The following is a 17,605-nucleotide window of genomic DNA, read 5'->3' as shown; positions in this document are numbered from 1 at the left end:
CCTAACCCTAACCCTAACCCTAACCCTAACCCTAACCCTAACCCTAACCCTAACCCTAAGGATTCTGGGAAAAGCGATCGGCAATCTGTACCAACTTCTCATATAAATCCCCGTCAGAAAGCCGAACAAGATCCATCTCCGGTTCCATGCCACGCTCCATGTACCGGTGATCGGGATAGAAGTGACCCCAGCTGGTAGTAGGATGGTGTTGAATATACTCCGCCGGTAAGAGCTTTCCAGGCTGGGATCAACCATACCATTGCTGGTAGTGTTCATTCAAGCCATAATTCACGCTAGACCACCATACCTCCTGCCCCGTGTCCTTGGACTTGCGCATGAACCCATGACCATGTGGATAGGGAAGGAGCCAGTGGCTTTGAAGGAATGAAGTCTTCAGCGTCTGTTTCCACGCACGCGCCTGATCCTTGCCGAGAATTTGATGGATGGCTTCAAAGCTTTGCTGATAGATCATGCGGTAGGGCTTGTCTTTCCATCCCTTTCAATCCTGGCGGCCATCTTTCCACTCCCACAGCCACGCAATGAGGGAGTGTATACTCTTCACTGCTACCCGCCGCTGGTCTAGCAGCTGGATTGGCTGGGCGCCCTCCAGGAAGACATCAGTGATACTGTCATAGCTCAAGGGAACCTCTCCTGCTAAAGCACGGGGCGCATGGTCCGGGTGTAATAACCGCTTCACCTGAAAAAAGACATCTTTTCGAAATACACAGAGGGCAAGTTGTCGCAGGAAGTCTTGGAGGAGATCAAGACAAGGGGAAACAGAGCTGAATTCTTCCATCCATTGGTGTGCCTGGTGCACCCGGAGGAAGTCCAGCCGGACATCTCGGATCTGGGCATACCGGGCCCGGTACGCTGTCTGCATGGAAGGGCTGTTGAACATCATATACTGCGCGGATGGCTGGCAGAAGGTCATAGTATCCCAGTTCAGCTTATCCAGAAACCAGGCGTACCCGTACTCTTTCATCTGCCTCTGAAATCCAAGACCTTCACACCGGCGGAGCCCATCCGGCCGTCGCGCATCCGGCCGGAACCAGACGTCCCGCCAGCACCCAGACACCCGCTGGACCAGGCCACCCGCGTAGGAGAACTGCAGGCAGCACAGGAACATCATCATCACCCGAGTATGCTCCCAGGTAGCAAAATGGCGGTCATTCAGGCTATGAACCATCTCAAACCCGACACAGAATTTATTGATATTCCAGTAGATCCAGAAGAGGAGGGTCGAGGTTGGCAGGGAGTAGAATGGCTCCCGCCCGGACAAAACACCAGGGAGGCGGGACTGATGGAGATGACGCGCTCGGAATTCCCGGTCAATCGCATGGTAGAGGGGGAGTGACACCCGGTGTTCTTCGCGAAGGCCAAAGACCTTCATATAGGAACCCTGCAGGGCTGCATGGCACCGCTGCTTCATGTTCAGATACGCCCGCACTAACGCAACCGGGTCATGGCTCAGACCCCCGCCAACATGCTGCCAGGTTTTGTGCAGTTGGGGATCCAGCGCCAACGTCTCCAGGGAGGGGTTGGAAAATGGGTACACATCCCCGGCTGCAAAGACCTCCTTGACGCTGGAGTACAGCTGGGTATAGAGGAGGCCCGCCCGCCGCTGTGGGGAGGATCGACGGGTCTCCAGTGTCAGGCTACCTGTGTCGTGAAGCAAGCTGATCGGGTAGAACTGTTGCTTGGGGGGCGCGGACTGGGGCGGATGCTGCTGCTGGATCCACGCGCCATAGGAGTCCAAGCAGCATCGCCTCCAGAGGAGGGTCTGTTGCCCCGGCGGACGGACAGGGGATACCGGGTCTGCACCGAGCCGCGATGCAAGCAGACCAGGCCCACCAACCTGGGACGTGCCGGTCGGACAGGTCTCCTTGCCAATATCCACGTAGCAATGGTCAGACAGGTCGGCTGGATTAATTGTATTATCCCAGTGCTGACCAAACCGCTGCATCATGCCCTCCCAGGTTTCAGCCTTACTCAGGGTCTTGAGATTTTTCCCCTGGATCAGAATAGTCAGATCCAAGAATTGCTGAAGCCCGGCCTGCTGGATCGTCTCCTGAATACTCGTCCACACCAGCGGGAGGGCATCAGGTGGGAGGAAGTAGAATAGAAGCTGTTCCCGGGCAACCGGATCTACCCGCTGGGAACGCATCTCGACACCCCGGGCCGTGGCATTGAACCGACTGTGGTCAAAGCTGGATGGGTAATGCTGGACGAGAGAGCCATCATAGTGTTGGTAAATGGCAGGGAGGAGGACCTGGTCCATCCAGACCCGGAAGTCCTGCTCCTGGAGACGGCTGGATTGCTGCTCCTCCCGGTATAGTCGGGGGAACAGGAAGTACAATGAGATATCCTCAAACCCTACCACCCGGCCAAATGTATAATGTGGGATCTGATGTACCGGCTGCCGGGTATAGTGAGCACGGCCCTCACGACTAACTTGGTGTACAGGACGGGGATCAAGGTACAGGCTGGAATGGAGATCAGAGACAGGCCTCTGGGTCGGGTTCCACCGCACCCCTAATTTGGCCACTGCCAGGCTATGCGCAAACCCCATGATACTATCGATATCAAAGGTCACCCCAGTCTGGCTTCCTGTCTGGTGGTCGGCATCCAGGCAGACATGGACCGGGTGGGAGTCTGCTGCAGCCGGGCGAATTCCAGTGTAGATCTCCCGCTTGCGCGCGGCACTGGTTTGCCCTGCCAGATTCTCCTCACGCCTAGCCATAGTCATCGCGCTCAGAGCATCCGGATACCCCCCGTCAGCCTGTACCCGACCCAGGTACACTCCCAGGCCCGGATGCTCAGCATGCTGGGTTTCATGTTCTCGCTCTTGCTGCGCGTGGCACTGGAGACAACAGCCATGGTGTTCCTGGAGTTGATCAGTCAGAGCCTGCGCAAGGCCATGGATCTGATCAGCTGGGTTGGTGGGAGGAGACCTGGATGGATCCGGCACAGAATCCAGAGTAGGCTCTGTTGCTTGGTGAGAGTTTCCAGGTGTATCAAGTATAGGATCGGTTTGGGTCGGCTGGTTGGGTGCACCTTCAGGCAAGATGGGTGGAGCAGGGTCGGGACTGATAGGCGGATCTGCTAACATAGGTTCTTCCCATGGCCCAAGGCCAGGGCTCAGGGGTGCTAGAAGTTGCTCAATTTCAGTGGCGATGGAGTGTTCCCCAGGAGGGAAGTATGTTGGTGGGGCCTCATGGATCTCGGTAGACAGAGGCACATCTAGGGAATAGTATTGATTAAATTCCTGGGCCCGTTGCGCAGCGCGCGTGGACTGGCGCTGGTTCCGCTGTTGCACGGCCCTGGATGCTTTTCTTTCTTCGGTAGAATTGTATTTTCGAGGACGACCTCTTTTTGCTTGGTCAGGACAAGGGCGTGGTTGGGCCATACTGTACTATAGAACTATAGGTTGATTAATACCTGAAGTAATAAAGGGGAGTCTACATGGGAATAATAAGAGAGATAGAATAGGGGTAACCAGTTAACCAGGTGTCAGTCCGCTTTCTCTTGATCAATCACTTTCAGGTGAATATCTATCCGAGAACAGGTTAGCGCGCCTGTCATGACTAAAAGGGTTTAGTTTTGAGGACGAAAATCAAATCGGGTTTAGTTTTGAGGACGAAATTAAGATACTGTGATGAAGGCCCAAAAACCCCAACTTCAACCCATAATATTTCATAAACCATGTAATTTATCAAAGTTCTGATTACACTGGGGGGATCCTTAGCATAGAATATACTTATCTTCTAATAATTACCTTCCCAGGAGGCCGCGTTGTTGTTAGTCGAAGTCAGGTTTTCCCTACTGGTATTTGCTATGTCGCAGTCGATTCGAAGAAAGGCCTTATCGGTCTTCGGTTCTGTCTCGGGTTGATCGAAGCAGGCTTTTTCGTAAGTCATCAACCAGGATACTGATATAAATCCTGAGCACTGACTATTAATCAGCCTGGTGTTTTGCTGTTTATGAGTAACTGGTATAAAAAGGCTGAATTGGCACGGAGATTTTCCATCTTTTATTGCGCATCACTGATATCAGGTGCCGTTGGCAGGCTTATTGGTAAATTGATATGTTCTGCTGGAGCAAACTGTTTAATATATGCTAACCCATTCTATAGCTGGTGAAATACTGAAAACAATGCAGCATCGCCCACCGTTTCCAGCTTGGAAATGGCTGTTCATGAGTAGGTTTACCTGGCAATCATCCATACTGCCACGCTGACACTTACGCTATCAGTTGAGGGTCTGATGACAGTCGGGTTCGCCATAATTTCCATGTAAGTCAGCGATGTTTCCTCATCCACGAGCTTCTAGCTAAAGCAATTTCAAGACCCGTGTTGCCTAACTTCCCAGCTACAACTAAGTGGCTCACTCCAGAAGAGCGAGAGTATGCCGTCAGGCGACTGGAGGAGGAAAGCATCTCAAGCCGCGCTGGCGATATCTCTCACTGGCAGAGTTTCCTCTCTGCTATTCGTGACTGGAGGTAATTCACTAAGTGTCCTAATATGAGGACAACATGGCTGAGACTGGATCGCGTCAATTAGGACCTGGCTTTTTCTTGCCGCACAGACCTTTTGTACTTGCGCTGGTACCATCACATATTTTGTGCCGACATTGATGTCTTCCTTGAATTACACGGGCGAAAATGTCCAATATGTAGGTTTTTCTCGGCCGTTGCCTCTTGACTTCTGCTGATTGTATAATTCTCTACACCTCAGATGACGATCCCAATCTGTACGATCTGATCAATAATCCAAATCCGTATATTTCATGTTATCTGACCTACTTTCCTAGATATGGTTGCCTTTGTGATCGTCCTCATTTGTGGCTTCTCCTCAGATTACTTCAATGACCGGCCGAAACACATCATGGCCATGGGTACTATGTCCACTATATCGTTAATCATCGTGGCCACTGTCAGCAACCCCAAAGCGCGTTACACTTTCCTGGCATTCGGTTTGTCCTGTCCCAGCAACGATATATTTCCGATTCATTAACTGATATATCACAGGCGCTTCTGGCATATGGTGTTGCAGCCCGCTGGTCCTCAGCTACCTCTCGAATACTATCTCCCGGCCCGCTGAGAAGCGAGCTGTGGCCATTGGTTTTGTGAAGTATGTCCCTTGTGTGGTGCGATTTTATTGTAGTCCATGCTTACCGGCATGTTTTACTAGTGCTTTTGCCAATCTCTCATCCGTGTACGGGTCTTACATCTGGCCTTCAAGCACGGCACCGGAGTACGTGCCTGGATTTACGGTAACTATTGTGCTGATGTTTGCTACCGCTGTGGCGGCGTTCTTCCTCATGGTTCTTACGAAGAAGTATCCGTATGAGAACGCCGAAGAAGGGGAAACGGGGGCAAGCAGCGAGGCTACGAACTAGGGTATGCTGTTGGAGAGGAGGGAAGGTAGAGATAACTGTCTTGGAGAGCTCATAACGTATGAGAGGGTATTGCTGGAATTTTGAAGCCGACAACAAATATAGTGCTCATATCAGAATGTGTTGTTAGTTGCCCTGGGTTTGCTGCGAATGGGAGCTGCTTGTGCCTGCCTTCACTTCCTGTTCAAGAAATATATAACACTTTGGGATACGAACTTTGATATAACTCAAAATATAACATAAGACACACATCAATTTAGAATGGACTCTTGAAAGCAACAATTTGAAATAATAAATTATAAGACGCCCTTATTTAAGCGGCGGATCATCTGACTGCTGGACCGAGTTTGACTTTTCCCACACATCACAACGTCGCCCGTGCACCTCACGTCCTCACCCCACAGCTACCTCTCGAAGCGAAGGGATCTGGCAGGAATTATAGGCAATATGAAGCGGAATTTCACATGCAGTTGGCATGACTGTCGCCGATCGTTTGGAAAGGCAGAGCATCTGCAGCGACACGAGCGCAGCCGTAAGCATGCTGGATTATCCTTCGAATCCATTGCGAAGACCGCTGATTGCCACAGATACTGGTGACGCTCGACATGAATGTCCAGTTTGTCAAAAACGTTTCACTCGAAGGTATAAATGACCCTGTGTCATAGTGATGACTCGGCTGACAAATGGCGGATGCCAGAGACGTAATGACAAGACATGCTGCTCTCCATGGAGAGGCTTCCAATCCAACCAGGAAAGCCCGGAAGGTGTCATGGTATGTGAGAGGCCTTTAACTCGACAGCTTTCTCACAGTTTGTTAGCAAATCATGTGTCGCTTCCAAACTTCGTTGTGACGGACAGCCTGGTACAACATGTCGAAGATGTCTGCATTCAGACAGGTCATGTTCTTATCGAACAGGGGACTGCACAACTCCTATTCCCCTAACATTGAGCCAGTCGAATGGGTTCGCGACACCTACGACCGCAATAGAGACTGACCCAGCCCTATCGTTGGTACCAGAGGGTCCTGCCATTAGCCCGGAACCCGGTAGCAGGGGCACGTCCAGTACAAACATCGATATTTCTCAACCAGCCTTCTTCTCAGATTACACACCACTAGCAGGCAACCTGAGTGGGATTATTCCATCACATGGTCCTGGTAAGTCACATCCATGCAGATGTTGACCTACTCCAGTCTCATGGATTTATAGACGAGTCTGAATTACTCTCTTTTGGTCAATTCTACGATCTCCCGATAGAACCCTTTGAAAGCTATCTAGGATGGAACCATAGCGATGGGGGTATTGATATGATCGCGGATCTCAATGGGGCTTCTCCTGATACTCCGCCGGCGTGTTGGCCTCATTCCCTGACAAATGCGAACTCGGATGAGCATCGAATGGCGAGAGCAGTGGCTGATGTGCCGAGTACGCGGATAATACGAGACGCACAGCCGGCCGACAGCCCATGGGTAAGGCATTCATATGTATTCATAGTGCAGATTACATTGCTTACTCCTCCCAACCCAGCCACATGTCTACAGACCCAGCAAAGACGATGAGCGATTGAACATCTCCAAAGTAAACACCTGTTCAGGCCCTCAGCCAAGCTTGCAGGGGGCATACCTGGACCATGTGGATAATTCCACTCGTGCAGCAATACTGTCACTCATAACCACTGCTCATCAGGCGCATTGGCCAGCAGTTGACGTGACCGCTTTCCCGTCAACTCGCACGTTGTCAATTTGCATCAACCTCTACTTTCGGCATTTTCATGAAACACTGCCGGTTCTTTGCCGCTCGACGTTCCAATCAGTCGAACACAGTCCAGTTTTATTGTTAGCGATGGCAGCCATCGGGGCCACGTACTCCAAAAACGGGATGGCTCCAATTGCTGTGACCCTCAATGAGTTGTCCCGAAGAGCAATCATCTACCTGAGAGAAAGTGACCGGCAAGTCATGTTTGATACATCGGTCGTGCAGGCCTGGTTGCTCCAGTCTATCTTCGGACTGTTCTGTGGCTCTCGGATGCTCTATCATCACGCTGAAATCAGTCGTGGTGGATTGGTCACGGCCGCTCGACGAATGCACCTTCTTCGCCCGGGGTTTTCTTTTGTCAGAGAGCTGGAACGGCGCGGAGCCCTGGCATCTACTGAAGAAGTAGAGCGGGCACGTGTAAAGGACGAGGAACGTTGCCGATTGGGATGGGGTATATACGTAAGCGTACCTGTAACAAGTAGCCCAAAGGTGTACTGTTTTCCTTTTCGGCTAATTCCTTCCGAATATCCAGCTCTATGACATGCAGATATCTGCACTTTTGAATATATCGCCCCATTTTTCAATTAACGAAATTGACATGTCACTGCCCTGGCACGAAGATGATTGGGAAGCCCGTTCGCCCCGTACGCATCGTGACTCTGCACCATCACCGAGTGGTTCCTCGGATTTCTGCCTCGTTCTTAAGCGCCTGCTGTCCATTGGCAAGCTGCCGCAGCCACTGAACCCGTTTGGGCTTTCTATCATTGCGCACACGCTTTATAGGCAGGTTATACCTGATTAGTTGCACGCGCGTTGCTAACGACAACCCTCAGGCTTTGCTCCGATGCCTCTTCCCTGGACTCACTTTGTCCGGCTCAATCCCTCGAGAAACCGTCACTCTATCGACTAACGTTCCCGGCAAACTTCAGGCAGTACTGGAATCCCATTCAGTGTCCCCCCTGGAATCCTTGAAATATCTCTGACCTGTCATAGTAATCCCCAGGAATTACTCGATCAACTCGCTGTTTGCTTTCATTATCTGTCCTATATACCGACCCCTCCTCTTGTCAGTATTTCAGCTCTGTCTCACCTTGGCCATCTACAGTTTACGTGGACAGGGTTCTTAGACAAAGTCAAGATCGCCGCAGGTAAGTCAGGGACCGAGGAGAGCAAGCTTAATGCACGTTCGTGGCTTTCCTCAAGAATATCCGACGACGTGGTTGGCGCAAGATCTATTCTTGTGCACGCTGGGCGGCTAAATGCCCTCCTGATTCGATTCACATTCGAGTGAGCACCGTTCTACCATGAACCACTGTGGGTTGCGATACTTACTGCGTTTCTGTACTAGAAATCCAAGCGAAGCTCTCTGTACGTTTTATGCTGCGCTGACCTTTTGGGCCATTGTAAAATTCGGGACGGAGTTGAATATCCCGTCCTCTGCTTCTAAGAGGACAGTCGTGACATGTAAGTCACCGTTTTTCTGTCTCCTGCTAACAATAAATAACTAACATCCGCTTTTGCAGGGTCCGATTTTGATGATGTTGATGAGTGGATCCAGTCCGGGGGTCCGATTTCTTTCCAGGGCCTTGGGAATCTAGCGGAATTATCTGAAGCAAAAATCCTGTCTACCTTTAGCGAACGCTTGGAGTCAATGTCATGGGGTATCTCTCTTCATTTGCGTCATGTGTTGACGAGTTTATCCAAAGAAACAGTTTAACTCAGATGGACTCAAACCTTCAATCTCCACTCGCTCTCGGAGTCTCCACGAATGCGCCACCAAGCCTTTCACCAGAAAGGCCGCGATACGTGGAGCGCCCGGCCGAGTTGACTCATTTCGCTGTGGAACTCGGATCCCCATCGGAGCTACAGGTGGTACATCTACCTTCCTAGGTTCATAGTCAGAGTTGTCTGTCGCCTCGAAGTAAAAACCTCACTTTTCCCTCCAAGACAAATCGCGTGTGCCAATTCCAAGGATCACGACAATGTCCGTTCCGTCGCACTTCACGCTCAACACTGGCGCCTCCATTCCCGCAATTGGACTCGGTATATTCTCCTTCTTGACACCGCAGACCGGTCAGGACCCCACCGACTAATAAACTGATACAGGGACATGGCAGGCGAAACCCGGCGAAGTCGGTAAAGCTGTCAGTCACGCACTCAAAGTCGGATACCGTCATTTGGACTGCGCTTTAATTTACCAAAATGGTGAGCTGGTCTGCGAGCGTATCGGCATCTATTTTTAATCTGCTAACACCGCCGTTTTTATTAGAGAAGGAAGTCGGCGATGCAATTAAAACATCTGGCGTTCCTCGAGAGGAGATATTTATCACTAGTAAAGTGTACGTTGGTTGAAACTACTTGTCTGGTCAAAGGCCGCTTCTCACAAATGTCTTCTGCAGCTGGAATACTCACCAAACCAACGTTTCTGAGGGCCTTGCACAGACCCTAAAGGATCTTCAAACCGATTACTTGGATCTGTACTTGGTCCACTGGCCAATGTTCGTCTTTGTCTTGACGTATAGCCCTCACCCTCAAAACTATTGCTAACAGTCACTTTCTTTTCTGGTTAGCCGCCTCATCCCTAACGAGACTTCTCAGCTCCTGCCCTGCAACCCGGACGGTACCCGCGCTGTTGATACTTCTTGGGACCAGAAGGATACCTGGAAGCAGATGGAGACGGTGTACCGTAGCGGCAAGGTCAAGGCCATCGGATTGTCTAACTGGAGTATCCCTTACTTGGAGACTCTCGAGAAGACATGGGAAGTCGTCCCTGCCGTGAACCAAGTAGGCCCAAGTCTCGAACCCGACGTGACATTTTTATTAACCAATATCCTTATCCAGGTCGAACTCCATCCTTATTGCCCACAGCATGCCTTGAAACAGTGGTGTGCGGATAGAGGAATCTTGCTAGAAGCATACTGCCCCCTCGGATCGACCGGTACGTGATGAACAAACACCGGCTGGCGAATCGCCCCAAAACGTTGGACGTAACCCGATTCTGACCTACCTTGATGATAGACTCCCCTCTCCTAGGCGACCTGGAAGTCACAGAAATCGGAAATAAATACGAGGTGTCGGCCGCGACGGTCCTGATTTCGTACCAGGTTAACCGCGGTTGTATTGTGCTGCCTAAGTCGGTGACTGCCAGCCGCATTGAGGCTAACCTTAAGCTCATCGCTTTAAGTAAGGAGGATATGGATATCTTGGAGGGAATGGCGGCCGCGGGCAAACAGCAGCGTGTTAATACGCCGCTGTGGGGACATGATTTGGTGAGTTTACCCACTGATATAAGACCAACAGCTTTGAACTTCGATTATTGACCCTGTGGTATTTAGGGATTCGATGACTGGTATGGACCGGGCAATGTCAATGCGCCTGAGAAATAGATCGGGAAATAGTTGAGCTTGCTTTTCATGCTTGGTAGGACTAGATTATTGACGTACATAAGAACCCCTTGCTATCAGACATTTGTGCCAACAGGACATCTACGGAACGGAGGGATAATTAGATATATATAGTCTGTATCAATTTAATATTAGGTCCTATTATCTTTGAATCCTTAATATATGGAGCTGAGGTACTCTCATGTTGCGGTTGGTGGATATGATAAACCACCTTCACTCAATATGTACAGTCTGGCCAGAATCCAGTTTTTCCTGGTTTGACCTACTATCAAGTGCTCTCTCTGCATCCTTGACTTCAGTAATACCCATCCTCCATGCTACCTTAATGCCTTTAAACGCATCTTCCACTTCTTCTAGCGTCCTCCCCGAAGTCTCAGGGAAAACAAAGAAAACATGAAGTGTCATAGCAAAGCAAAAGACAGCAAATATAAGATAGGTCTTCCAGGTGATGTTAACAAAAGCAACCGGGACAAAGTAGCTGAGAGCGAAATTGACAGCCCAATTGCTGGCCGTAGACAAGGCAGCCGCCTTGCCTCGGAGACGCAGGGGGAAGAGTTCCGACGGATACACCCACTCTATAGGGCCCCAGGTTGGGGCGAAAGATGCCACAATAAGGTATGAACAAGCAATGACAACTTTCGCGGGTGCACCTGTGATTACCCAGCTCTGTTCGCGGATATGATCCAGCCCTCCGGGGGGAGCCGGGTTGCCATACCCCCCCATTAGGCCCGTACATATGGTCCACCAGATGGTCAGAGAGATACTGCCAGCTATCAGGAATGGTCGACGGCCGATTCGATCCAAAAATATAAGCGCTGGTATCGTCATAACCACGTTGATCACAGAACTGATGGATGAAGCCACCAAGTTGGAACTGCCACTTAATCCTGCCATTCCGAAGATATAAGTGATATCTTTGGGTTTTCATGTTGTTTTAGTGAGGGGTTAAAGACAGAGGGAATGGGCATTATGGAGCTTACAGTATAGAATGGCGTTTATTCCAGTAAGCTGGCACCATACTTGGACAAAGACAACAATGTGCGTGCGCCAAATCATATGCGGCTGAAAAAGATGCAAGTAAGTGTTGTCAGTCTTGGTACGCTCCAATTCACAGGCGTCTTTGAGCTGTTGAATCTCCATCTGAATAAACTCCTCCTCCAGGTTATTGTTAGCATGAATCGATGAGATAATATAAATGCACTCATCCCAGCGATCTTGCTTTGCCAGCCAGCGCGGAGACTCGGGGGTGAAGAATAGCCCGAAGAAGAGGACCACTGCGGGAATCATTTGAAGGCCCCAAGGCAGCCTGAATGCTATAGTCCCAGCAAGGAAGGAAGAGCCATAGGAAATGTAAAACATAATCAAAACACCCCATGTGATGGCCCACTGCTGAGCACCCATCACCAGGCCCCTTAGATGTGGAGGTGCGAGCTCTCCAACATAGACAGGGACTTGTGCAGAACATATTCCCACACACATCCCATTGAGGAATCGACCGACTATCAACATAGCAATGTTCTGGGAGGCGCAACACAGGATACTTCCGACAATCCTGATTATGTATAATGTCAGCCGTGTTGAAGGTGCCCACGTCATGTAGGAACTGACCATATAATAGACCCCATTTGGATGGCATATTTCCGTCCTAGGATATCAGTCACGAACCCTGAGATCAATGCTCCGACGAAAGAGCCTCCAGACATGGAGGCCGTGATGCCACCTTGCACTGTAGGATCTGGGCCTGAACAGTGGGCTGCACCGTTGAGTAAAGGCCCGTTAGGACCCTGATTGAAGTAGCATCTATACTGGTGTGTAGGGAGGCTTTATTGATTAGAGTACGCGTGAGTCTTCCCCGAAGTCCAACTCACATGGCAGACATCGAAGACAGATCAAAGCCAAATAGCGATCCTCCGATCACAGCGATAGCTGTGATGGCATAGATGTTGGTTATCATCATTGCAGTTGCAGATGCAATACAAAGTAATTGAAATGGAAAGAGAAATTCGCCGTCATATGTCCGAGGACGATTAATATAGGGGTTTCCATAAAGAGTTGCTCCCTTCATGGCGGCCATCTCCATCCGCCCCATCCACTCCCCATCTCTAGCCATCTCGTACCATCTTCGGCCGTTTCCGGCTGATAGATCCTGCTGCTTTATTCATCTCCACATTTTGACCCCGGACTCTAGTTTGAGCTTCCCCGCATCCCCAGCTCCGTCCATCTAAAGCCGCCAGGAAAGGGGAGGCGCCACTTTGTCTGGCACACGCAACTGCTAATGCTGGGGGGCTGACCAATTCGCTGGAAACCCCCGTGGCCCTGGAATCTTTGACGTTACTCCTTTTTCTACTGGCCGTGCTTGCCGGCTATACCAAGGATACATCTATAGCCGCTATCCACACCACGCCAGCACCTCCGTCATTTTGCCCTTTCTGGCCGAAGGATCCTAAACCAAACGAGCCATCTTGTAAACCACCTAGCCCATCGTATTGTATTGCGATAATCATAAGTTGGGATGTTCATTTGTGCCCACCATGAGATGAGGACTCAGCCTCGCGTTTGCCAGAGTTCGAAATCATCTATATAGCCATACAATAGAATACATATATTTCTGGTTATATTGGAAAGTCTACAGCACCCATACCAAGCCCAACCAGCTCGGACTCTAAACTCGAGAACTCTGGACAAAATAAATTGAATTCCGGGGTTGCCATGTTTGCAGTGCCTGGAACTCCCGTTCCAAAGTCAGCATCTGGATGACTTTGGCGATCGAACATGTTGATGTTCTGGAGAGCTTCGCAGTGGCCTGGTAAGATATTCATACCCGAATGGTCTACCGCGGGAGATGCCATTCTCATCGGCGACGAATATTTCTTGCCGGTATCAGACATCCACATCCGTTTAAGCAGGCTTGCGAGCCGGCTAGCGACGTGATAATCGTTGGTCGCGGCCCGTTCAAGGACCCGGATATATTCCTCCACGATCGAAGCTACCTCGATCTTTTCGGCGTGTCCTAGAGCCCCAAATACCTGCGCTTTGTATAGGAACACAGCGGAGTATACAGTATATCTATACCAGGATCAGTTGAGCAGTTCGACCCCTGTTGAATAAATATACATACACATAGAAGCGGAACGGCATGTAACGAAGATGCGATTCAGGATTGGCTTGGCTAGTGACAATTAGAATCTCCCGGGACGCATCCAACGCTTCAAGGACGTATGCGCCCTCTGGAGTCGAGGTAATGCCTTGTGGAAACACAGAGAGAGGACGCTTCGGGTCCAGTGTGGTGGTTGCTGCTTCTGACATAGTCCCACCGGAGATAGTGTGGTTCTCGCGGACTGCCCTTGAAAGAATCGACTGAAAGGCAAAGGCATTGACATACAAGCGAATGTATTCCTTCACAATGCACAATGTGGAACTCAGTTTGGGAGACGCTTTTAGATCACCCCACCGGCCTTGCCATGCCGACAGGGAGCATCGAAAGTCATCTAGATAGCGGTTGTAGTCCCCTCGCCGGACCATCTGCAGTTGTCGCTCTTTAGACGAGTACAGGATATCATGCACATTATGAAGAAGCTGAGTGAGCTCTATGCTGGCCTGCAGGACCGATGCGTAGTTATGTTCCGCGTCTGCACTCAGGCACAGACTCGGAAAGTCCTTGGCCGTAAAGTGAGTCGAGAGGGAGGGCCCTCTGGACCAGAAGGACTGTCCCATCCGGACCGAGATCTGGCGATCGGCAATATATACAACTAACACGTCAGTCAGTTCGCTGCCAAACACATCTACAGGGCTCACGGAACATACATATCCAAGCCAGGCGCTTTCGATTCTCCAGTTCCTGCGGCTCTCCAGTTGATGCCTCCCGAAATGAAGCCTTGTCCAGACGGAGGAGATAAGAGTGTCTCACGGCTTGGCCGATCAGTGACCAGGCCATGTTATCTTCGACCGCACTTACGTTCCTCTGGAATGGCTCGGGATAGCACGATGAGGTGTCCATCTGTAAGTGAGGAACCCACTCGGCAAGCAATAGGAGGCCCTCGACCGAGCCGACGTTCAATGTAGATGGGGCAGCTATTAGAATATCCAGTAAATGCTGCTTCAGGTACTGACAGCAATGTCGATGGGTGTCCAGGTATACAGCCTCATCTTTTGATGCGATCGTCAGAACCACTACCAGGAGGAACGGCTCATCAACGGCTAACCTCCGCATATCGGTGGCACTGAGGAGACGTTTGGGGACAAGAGGACAGAAGGTGTGGTAGTTCATCGCGTAGCTAGACAGTCAGAAGTCATTGCGGTACTTATCAGGGGTGCTTCATACCGATGCAGCAGCTGATCCACCAGATCCGTACCCAACACACTGATGACCAGCAATTCCATCGCAGATACAGTTGATTGAGGGACAGGCGGCTGCATGAGATCCGTCATACCGTTAGCCGGCAGTGAAGTTTCTGAATATTCTCGCCTTGCGGCGGAGACCCTGTCCGCGAAGGCCGGAGCATTCGGATTCTGACGATGGTCGTTTGCTGCCAGTCGAGCAAGGATTTGAAGCGCATCACCGGGGTTCGTCAACTCGGCATAGATGGGATTCTCTGCTGCTTTCTCGTGATACCCAGCCTGCGCTGTCGGCGCGTGTGTTGTGTCGACGCTGCCAACTGGCGTAGAGCTGCCATGTCGCGGCCGTCGAAACATTGAGAAATCGCCTCCCCGACGGGATCCAGCGAGAATGCATTCATTGCCAGCTCGACAGCACTGCCGGCACGAGGACCTTGCCCCGTCCGGCGACGTCGTTCTAATACTTGCTTAGTAGGGAACAGAGAGAGTGGCACCACGCAACCCACGGATCACACTTGAGCTTCCGCTGGCGACACCGTTGGCACGCGCGGTAAAGGCGGACATTTCGACTACGGGTCATTGTAAACAGGGATTAACAGTGTTTGAAGTGCGGTGCGCTTGGAACAGATTTATTCTGCGAATAGGTCGCCACACCCCGCGTTAGCAGTCTCCGCATCTGGGTCCGACCGTGGAAATACCCCAGTTACTACAGGGACTAAACTACAAAAGGCATAGAGGAACGACACGGCAAAAGACGGAATCCAACTTAGAGCAGCCAATCATTTAAAGATATGCACGACCTGTGCGTTGCAGTATTCAAGCATCCCCGTGGACCCCCACTCACCCCCAATCCCGCTCTCCTTGTGCCCTGATAGCATCGCCCGTGGCGTCGTCTTGGCCCACGAGTTCAGGAAGACGCTGCCAGCCTGCATCTTCCTGCCCACCCGCTCGGCGCGAGAAGGATCGGCAGTCCACACGGACGCTCCCAGGCCTGACGGGGTTCCGTTGGCGCGAGCAATGACTTCTTCTTCATCCGACCATTTAAGGACCGGCACAATCGGGCCTGCATGAGATAACGTTAGCACGCACTGTACCACCACTTAGGGTGCTTCACGAACCAAACTGCTCTTCAACCACAATGCGGGCAGTTGCAGGCGGGTTGTCGACAATGCTTGGGGAGAGGTAGTAGCCTGCGCCGGTGGTACTGGGACGCGGCGAGAGGGCAAACTTGTAGCCCTGGGCTTTGCTGTCGGCCACCAGCTCTTGGACTTTGTCATACTGCATCTTGTTCTGCATCGGGCCCATCGTGGTGCTCGGATCGTCCGCCTTGCCCACTTTGATCCGGGAAGCCGCGTTCACCATGGCCTGTAGGAACGGTCCGTAAATGGATTCATGCACGTAGACTCTCTTAGTTGCAACGCACACCTGGCCTGAGAATACAAAACAGCCCTGAACCACTTCCTGGGCAGTCTTCTCAACGTCCACGTCAGGGTAAATGATCGCTGGATCATTACCGCCCCTATAGATTGTGTTATTCCAGTATCAGAAATTGGCTAACTAGCCTTGCAAGCGGTATACATACAGCTCCAAAGTCACTCTCTTGAGTGTTGCAGCCGCTGAGGCCATGATTCTCTTCCCTGTAGTACTGGAGCCGGTGAAGCTGATCTTGTTGACATTGGGGTGAGCGACGAGTGCCGGGCCGATAGAGTCATCGCCACCAATGGCCTGGACGACACCAGGAGGGAATACCTGCTGCGCCAGTTCAACCATTTTCAGCGCCGAGTAGGGGGTGAACGGGGATGGTTTAACGATGATCGAGCACCCCGTCAACAGCGCGGGCAGGATCTTCCCCACGGACAACACCAGGGGAAAGTTCCACGGGCATACAGCAGCGACAACACCGACTGGCACATGCCGCGTAATGGCAATGCGCGTGTCGTCTTCAATGCGTTCCTCCGGGATACGAAGCTTCTGGTTGTGGTCGAATAGGGCGAGTACCTCGTTGGCTTCGCCGGCCGCTACAGAGCGCGGCTTCCCACACTCCACCATGAGCAGCTTAGTGAAGTCCTCGACATGTTTTTCATAGAGCTCTCTCCATTGAGCTAGCTTGGTCACTCGCTGCTCGAAAGGTGTCGTGGACCAGGCTTCGAAAGCGTTGTTGGCAGACTTCACAGCATCCTCTACATCATGCGCCGTCGCCACCGGAACACCCCATAGCCTGCACTCTGTAGAAGGATCAACACCGAAGATTGTCTTATCAGAGCCGCAGTGCTCGCCATTGATGATATTATAGAAAGTGGAAAAGTTCAAACGGGATGTTGCCATTTTGTAAGACCGCGATGGAATTCTCGAAGGGCTGCGTTGTGGTTGCAATCGTTGGATGGACTGCGATATGGAGATAAAGAAAAAAAAAAAGAGTAAACTATCCGGATCGCGATCTATTCATATCAGAAATGTCGGCCATGGCGGTCATGTTCGCGCATCTATAGCCGATGGAACCCGGTTGCAGATGGTACAATGGCTATAGTCGTGTGTCGACGGCTGTAGATGGAACCGTCACCAGGCAAGTATTCAGGAATTGTCAGAATATCAAGTACCATTGTTCCTGCATCGAGTCTATAAGAAGAATATCGGCCCAGGAAATGCACCTGCAACCCCTACTGCTTCTACCAACACTTCTCTCGCCACCACTCAGTGCCTCGCAGACTCCGTTACCAGA

At 51.1% G+C, this 17,605-nt stretch overlaps 8 protein-coding genes across 8 annotated transcripts; 3 read left to right on the top strand and 5 right to left on the bottom strand.

The window, feature by feature from the left end:
* Positions 1 to 55: 55 nt before the first annotated feature.
* APUU_61478S (uncharacterized protein) lies at positions 56 to 472 on the bottom strand (the record flags this gene model as incomplete). Its single annotated transcript, XM_041694825.1, has 2 exons — positions 56 to 241; positions 308 to 472. The coding sequence occupies 2 exons, from the start codon at positions 470 to 472 to the stop codon at positions 56 to 58; spliced, it is 351 nt and encodes a 116-aa protein (XP_041560616.1).
* Positions 473 to 499: 27 nt separating this feature from the next.
* On the bottom strand, positions 500 to 3,406 carry APUU_61477S (uncharacterized protein; the record flags this gene model as incomplete). The annotated part of the gene is made up of 1 exon (XM_041694823.1): positions 500 to 3,406. One exon carries the CDS (start codon positions 3,404 to 3,406, stop codon positions 500 to 502), a length of 2,907 nt encoding a protein of 968 aa, XP_041560615.1.
* Positions 3,407 to 4,152: 746 nt separating this feature from the next.
* On the top strand, positions 4,153 to 5,396 carry APUU_61476A (uncharacterized protein; the record flags this gene model as incomplete). The annotated part of the gene is made up of 8 exons (XM_041694822.1): positions 4,153 to 4,198; positions 4,252 to 4,291; positions 4,345 to 4,497; positions 4,559 to 4,670; positions 4,733 to 4,748; positions 4,809 to 4,970; positions 5,026 to 5,128; positions 5,189 to 5,396. 8 exons carry the CDS (start codon positions 4,153 to 4,155, stop codon positions 5,394 to 5,396), a joined length of 840 nt encoding a protein of 279 aa, XP_041560614.1.
* Positions 5,397 to 5,840: 444 nt separating this feature from the next.
* On the top strand, positions 5,841 to 8,864 carry APUU_61475A (uncharacterized protein; the record flags this gene model as incomplete). Its single annotated transcript, XM_041694821.1, has 11 exons — positions 5,841 to 5,925; positions 5,981 to 6,035; positions 6,091 to 6,165; positions 6,212 to 6,549; positions 6,602 to 6,861; positions 6,920 to 7,606; positions 7,680 to 7,930; positions 7,981 to 8,079; positions 8,141 to 8,434; positions 8,496 to 8,611; positions 8,671 to 8,864. 11 exons carry the CDS (start codon positions 5,841 to 5,843, stop codon positions 8,862 to 8,864), a joined length of 2,454 nt encoding a protein of 817 aa, XP_041560613.1.
* Positions 8,865 to 9,129: 265 nt separating this feature from the next.
* APUU_61474A (uncharacterized protein) lies at positions 9,130 to 10,533 on the top strand (the record flags this gene model as incomplete). Its single annotated transcript, XM_041694820.1, has 8 exons — positions 9,130 to 9,190; positions 9,254 to 9,352; positions 9,417 to 9,486; positions 9,547 to 9,645; positions 9,718 to 9,931; positions 9,989 to 10,085; positions 10,166 to 10,416; positions 10,483 to 10,533. 8 exons carry the CDS (start codon positions 9,130 to 9,132, stop codon positions 10,531 to 10,533), a joined length of 942 nt encoding a protein of 313 aa, XP_041560612.1.
* Positions 10,534 to 10,764: 231 nt separating this feature from the next.
* On the bottom strand, positions 10,765 to 12,508 carry APUU_61473S (sugar porter family MFS transporter; the record flags this gene model as incomplete). The annotated part of the gene is made up of 4 exons (XM_041694819.1): positions 10,765 to 11,465; positions 11,532 to 12,103; positions 12,160 to 12,372; positions 12,420 to 12,508. The coding sequence occupies 4 exons, from the start codon at positions 12,506 to 12,508 to the stop codon at positions 10,765 to 10,767; spliced, it is 1,575 nt and encodes a 524-aa protein (XP_041560611.1).
* A 655-nt stretch (positions 12,509 to 13,163) lies between these two features.
* On the bottom strand, positions 13,164 to 15,466 carry APUU_61472S (Zn(II)2Cys6 transcription factor; the record flags this gene model as incomplete). Its single annotated transcript, XM_041694818.1, has 5 exons — positions 13,164 to 13,617; positions 13,670 to 14,300; positions 14,356 to 14,825; positions 14,873 to 15,343; positions 15,393 to 15,466. The coding sequence occupies 5 exons, from the start codon at positions 15,464 to 15,466 to the stop codon at positions 13,164 to 13,166; spliced, it is 2,100 nt and encodes a 699-aa protein (XP_041560610.1).
* Positions 15,467 to 15,665: 199 nt separating this feature from the next.
* On the bottom strand, positions 15,666 to 17,211 carry APUU_61471S (aldehyde dehydrogenase family protein; the record flags this gene model as incomplete). Its single annotated transcript, XM_041694817.1, has 3 exons — positions 15,666 to 15,949; positions 16,005 to 16,405; positions 16,469 to 17,211. The coding sequence occupies 3 exons, from the start codon at positions 17,209 to 17,211 to the stop codon at positions 15,666 to 15,668; spliced, it is 1,428 nt and encodes a 475-aa protein (XP_041560609.1).
* Between the last annotated feature and the right edge of the window lie 394 nt (positions 17,212 to 17,605).

Source organism: Aspergillus puulaauensis, chromosome 6 (assembly GCF_016861865.1).
Source record: "Aspergillus puulaauensis MK2 DNA, chromosome 6, nearly complete sequence".
NCBI classification, from domain to species: Eukaryota; Fungi; Ascomycota; class Eurotiomycetes; order Eurotiales; family Aspergillaceae; genus Aspergillus; species Aspergillus puulaauensis.
Note: the sequence above shows the minus strand (reverse complement) of the source record. Positions and strands in the feature narration are given on the sequence as shown.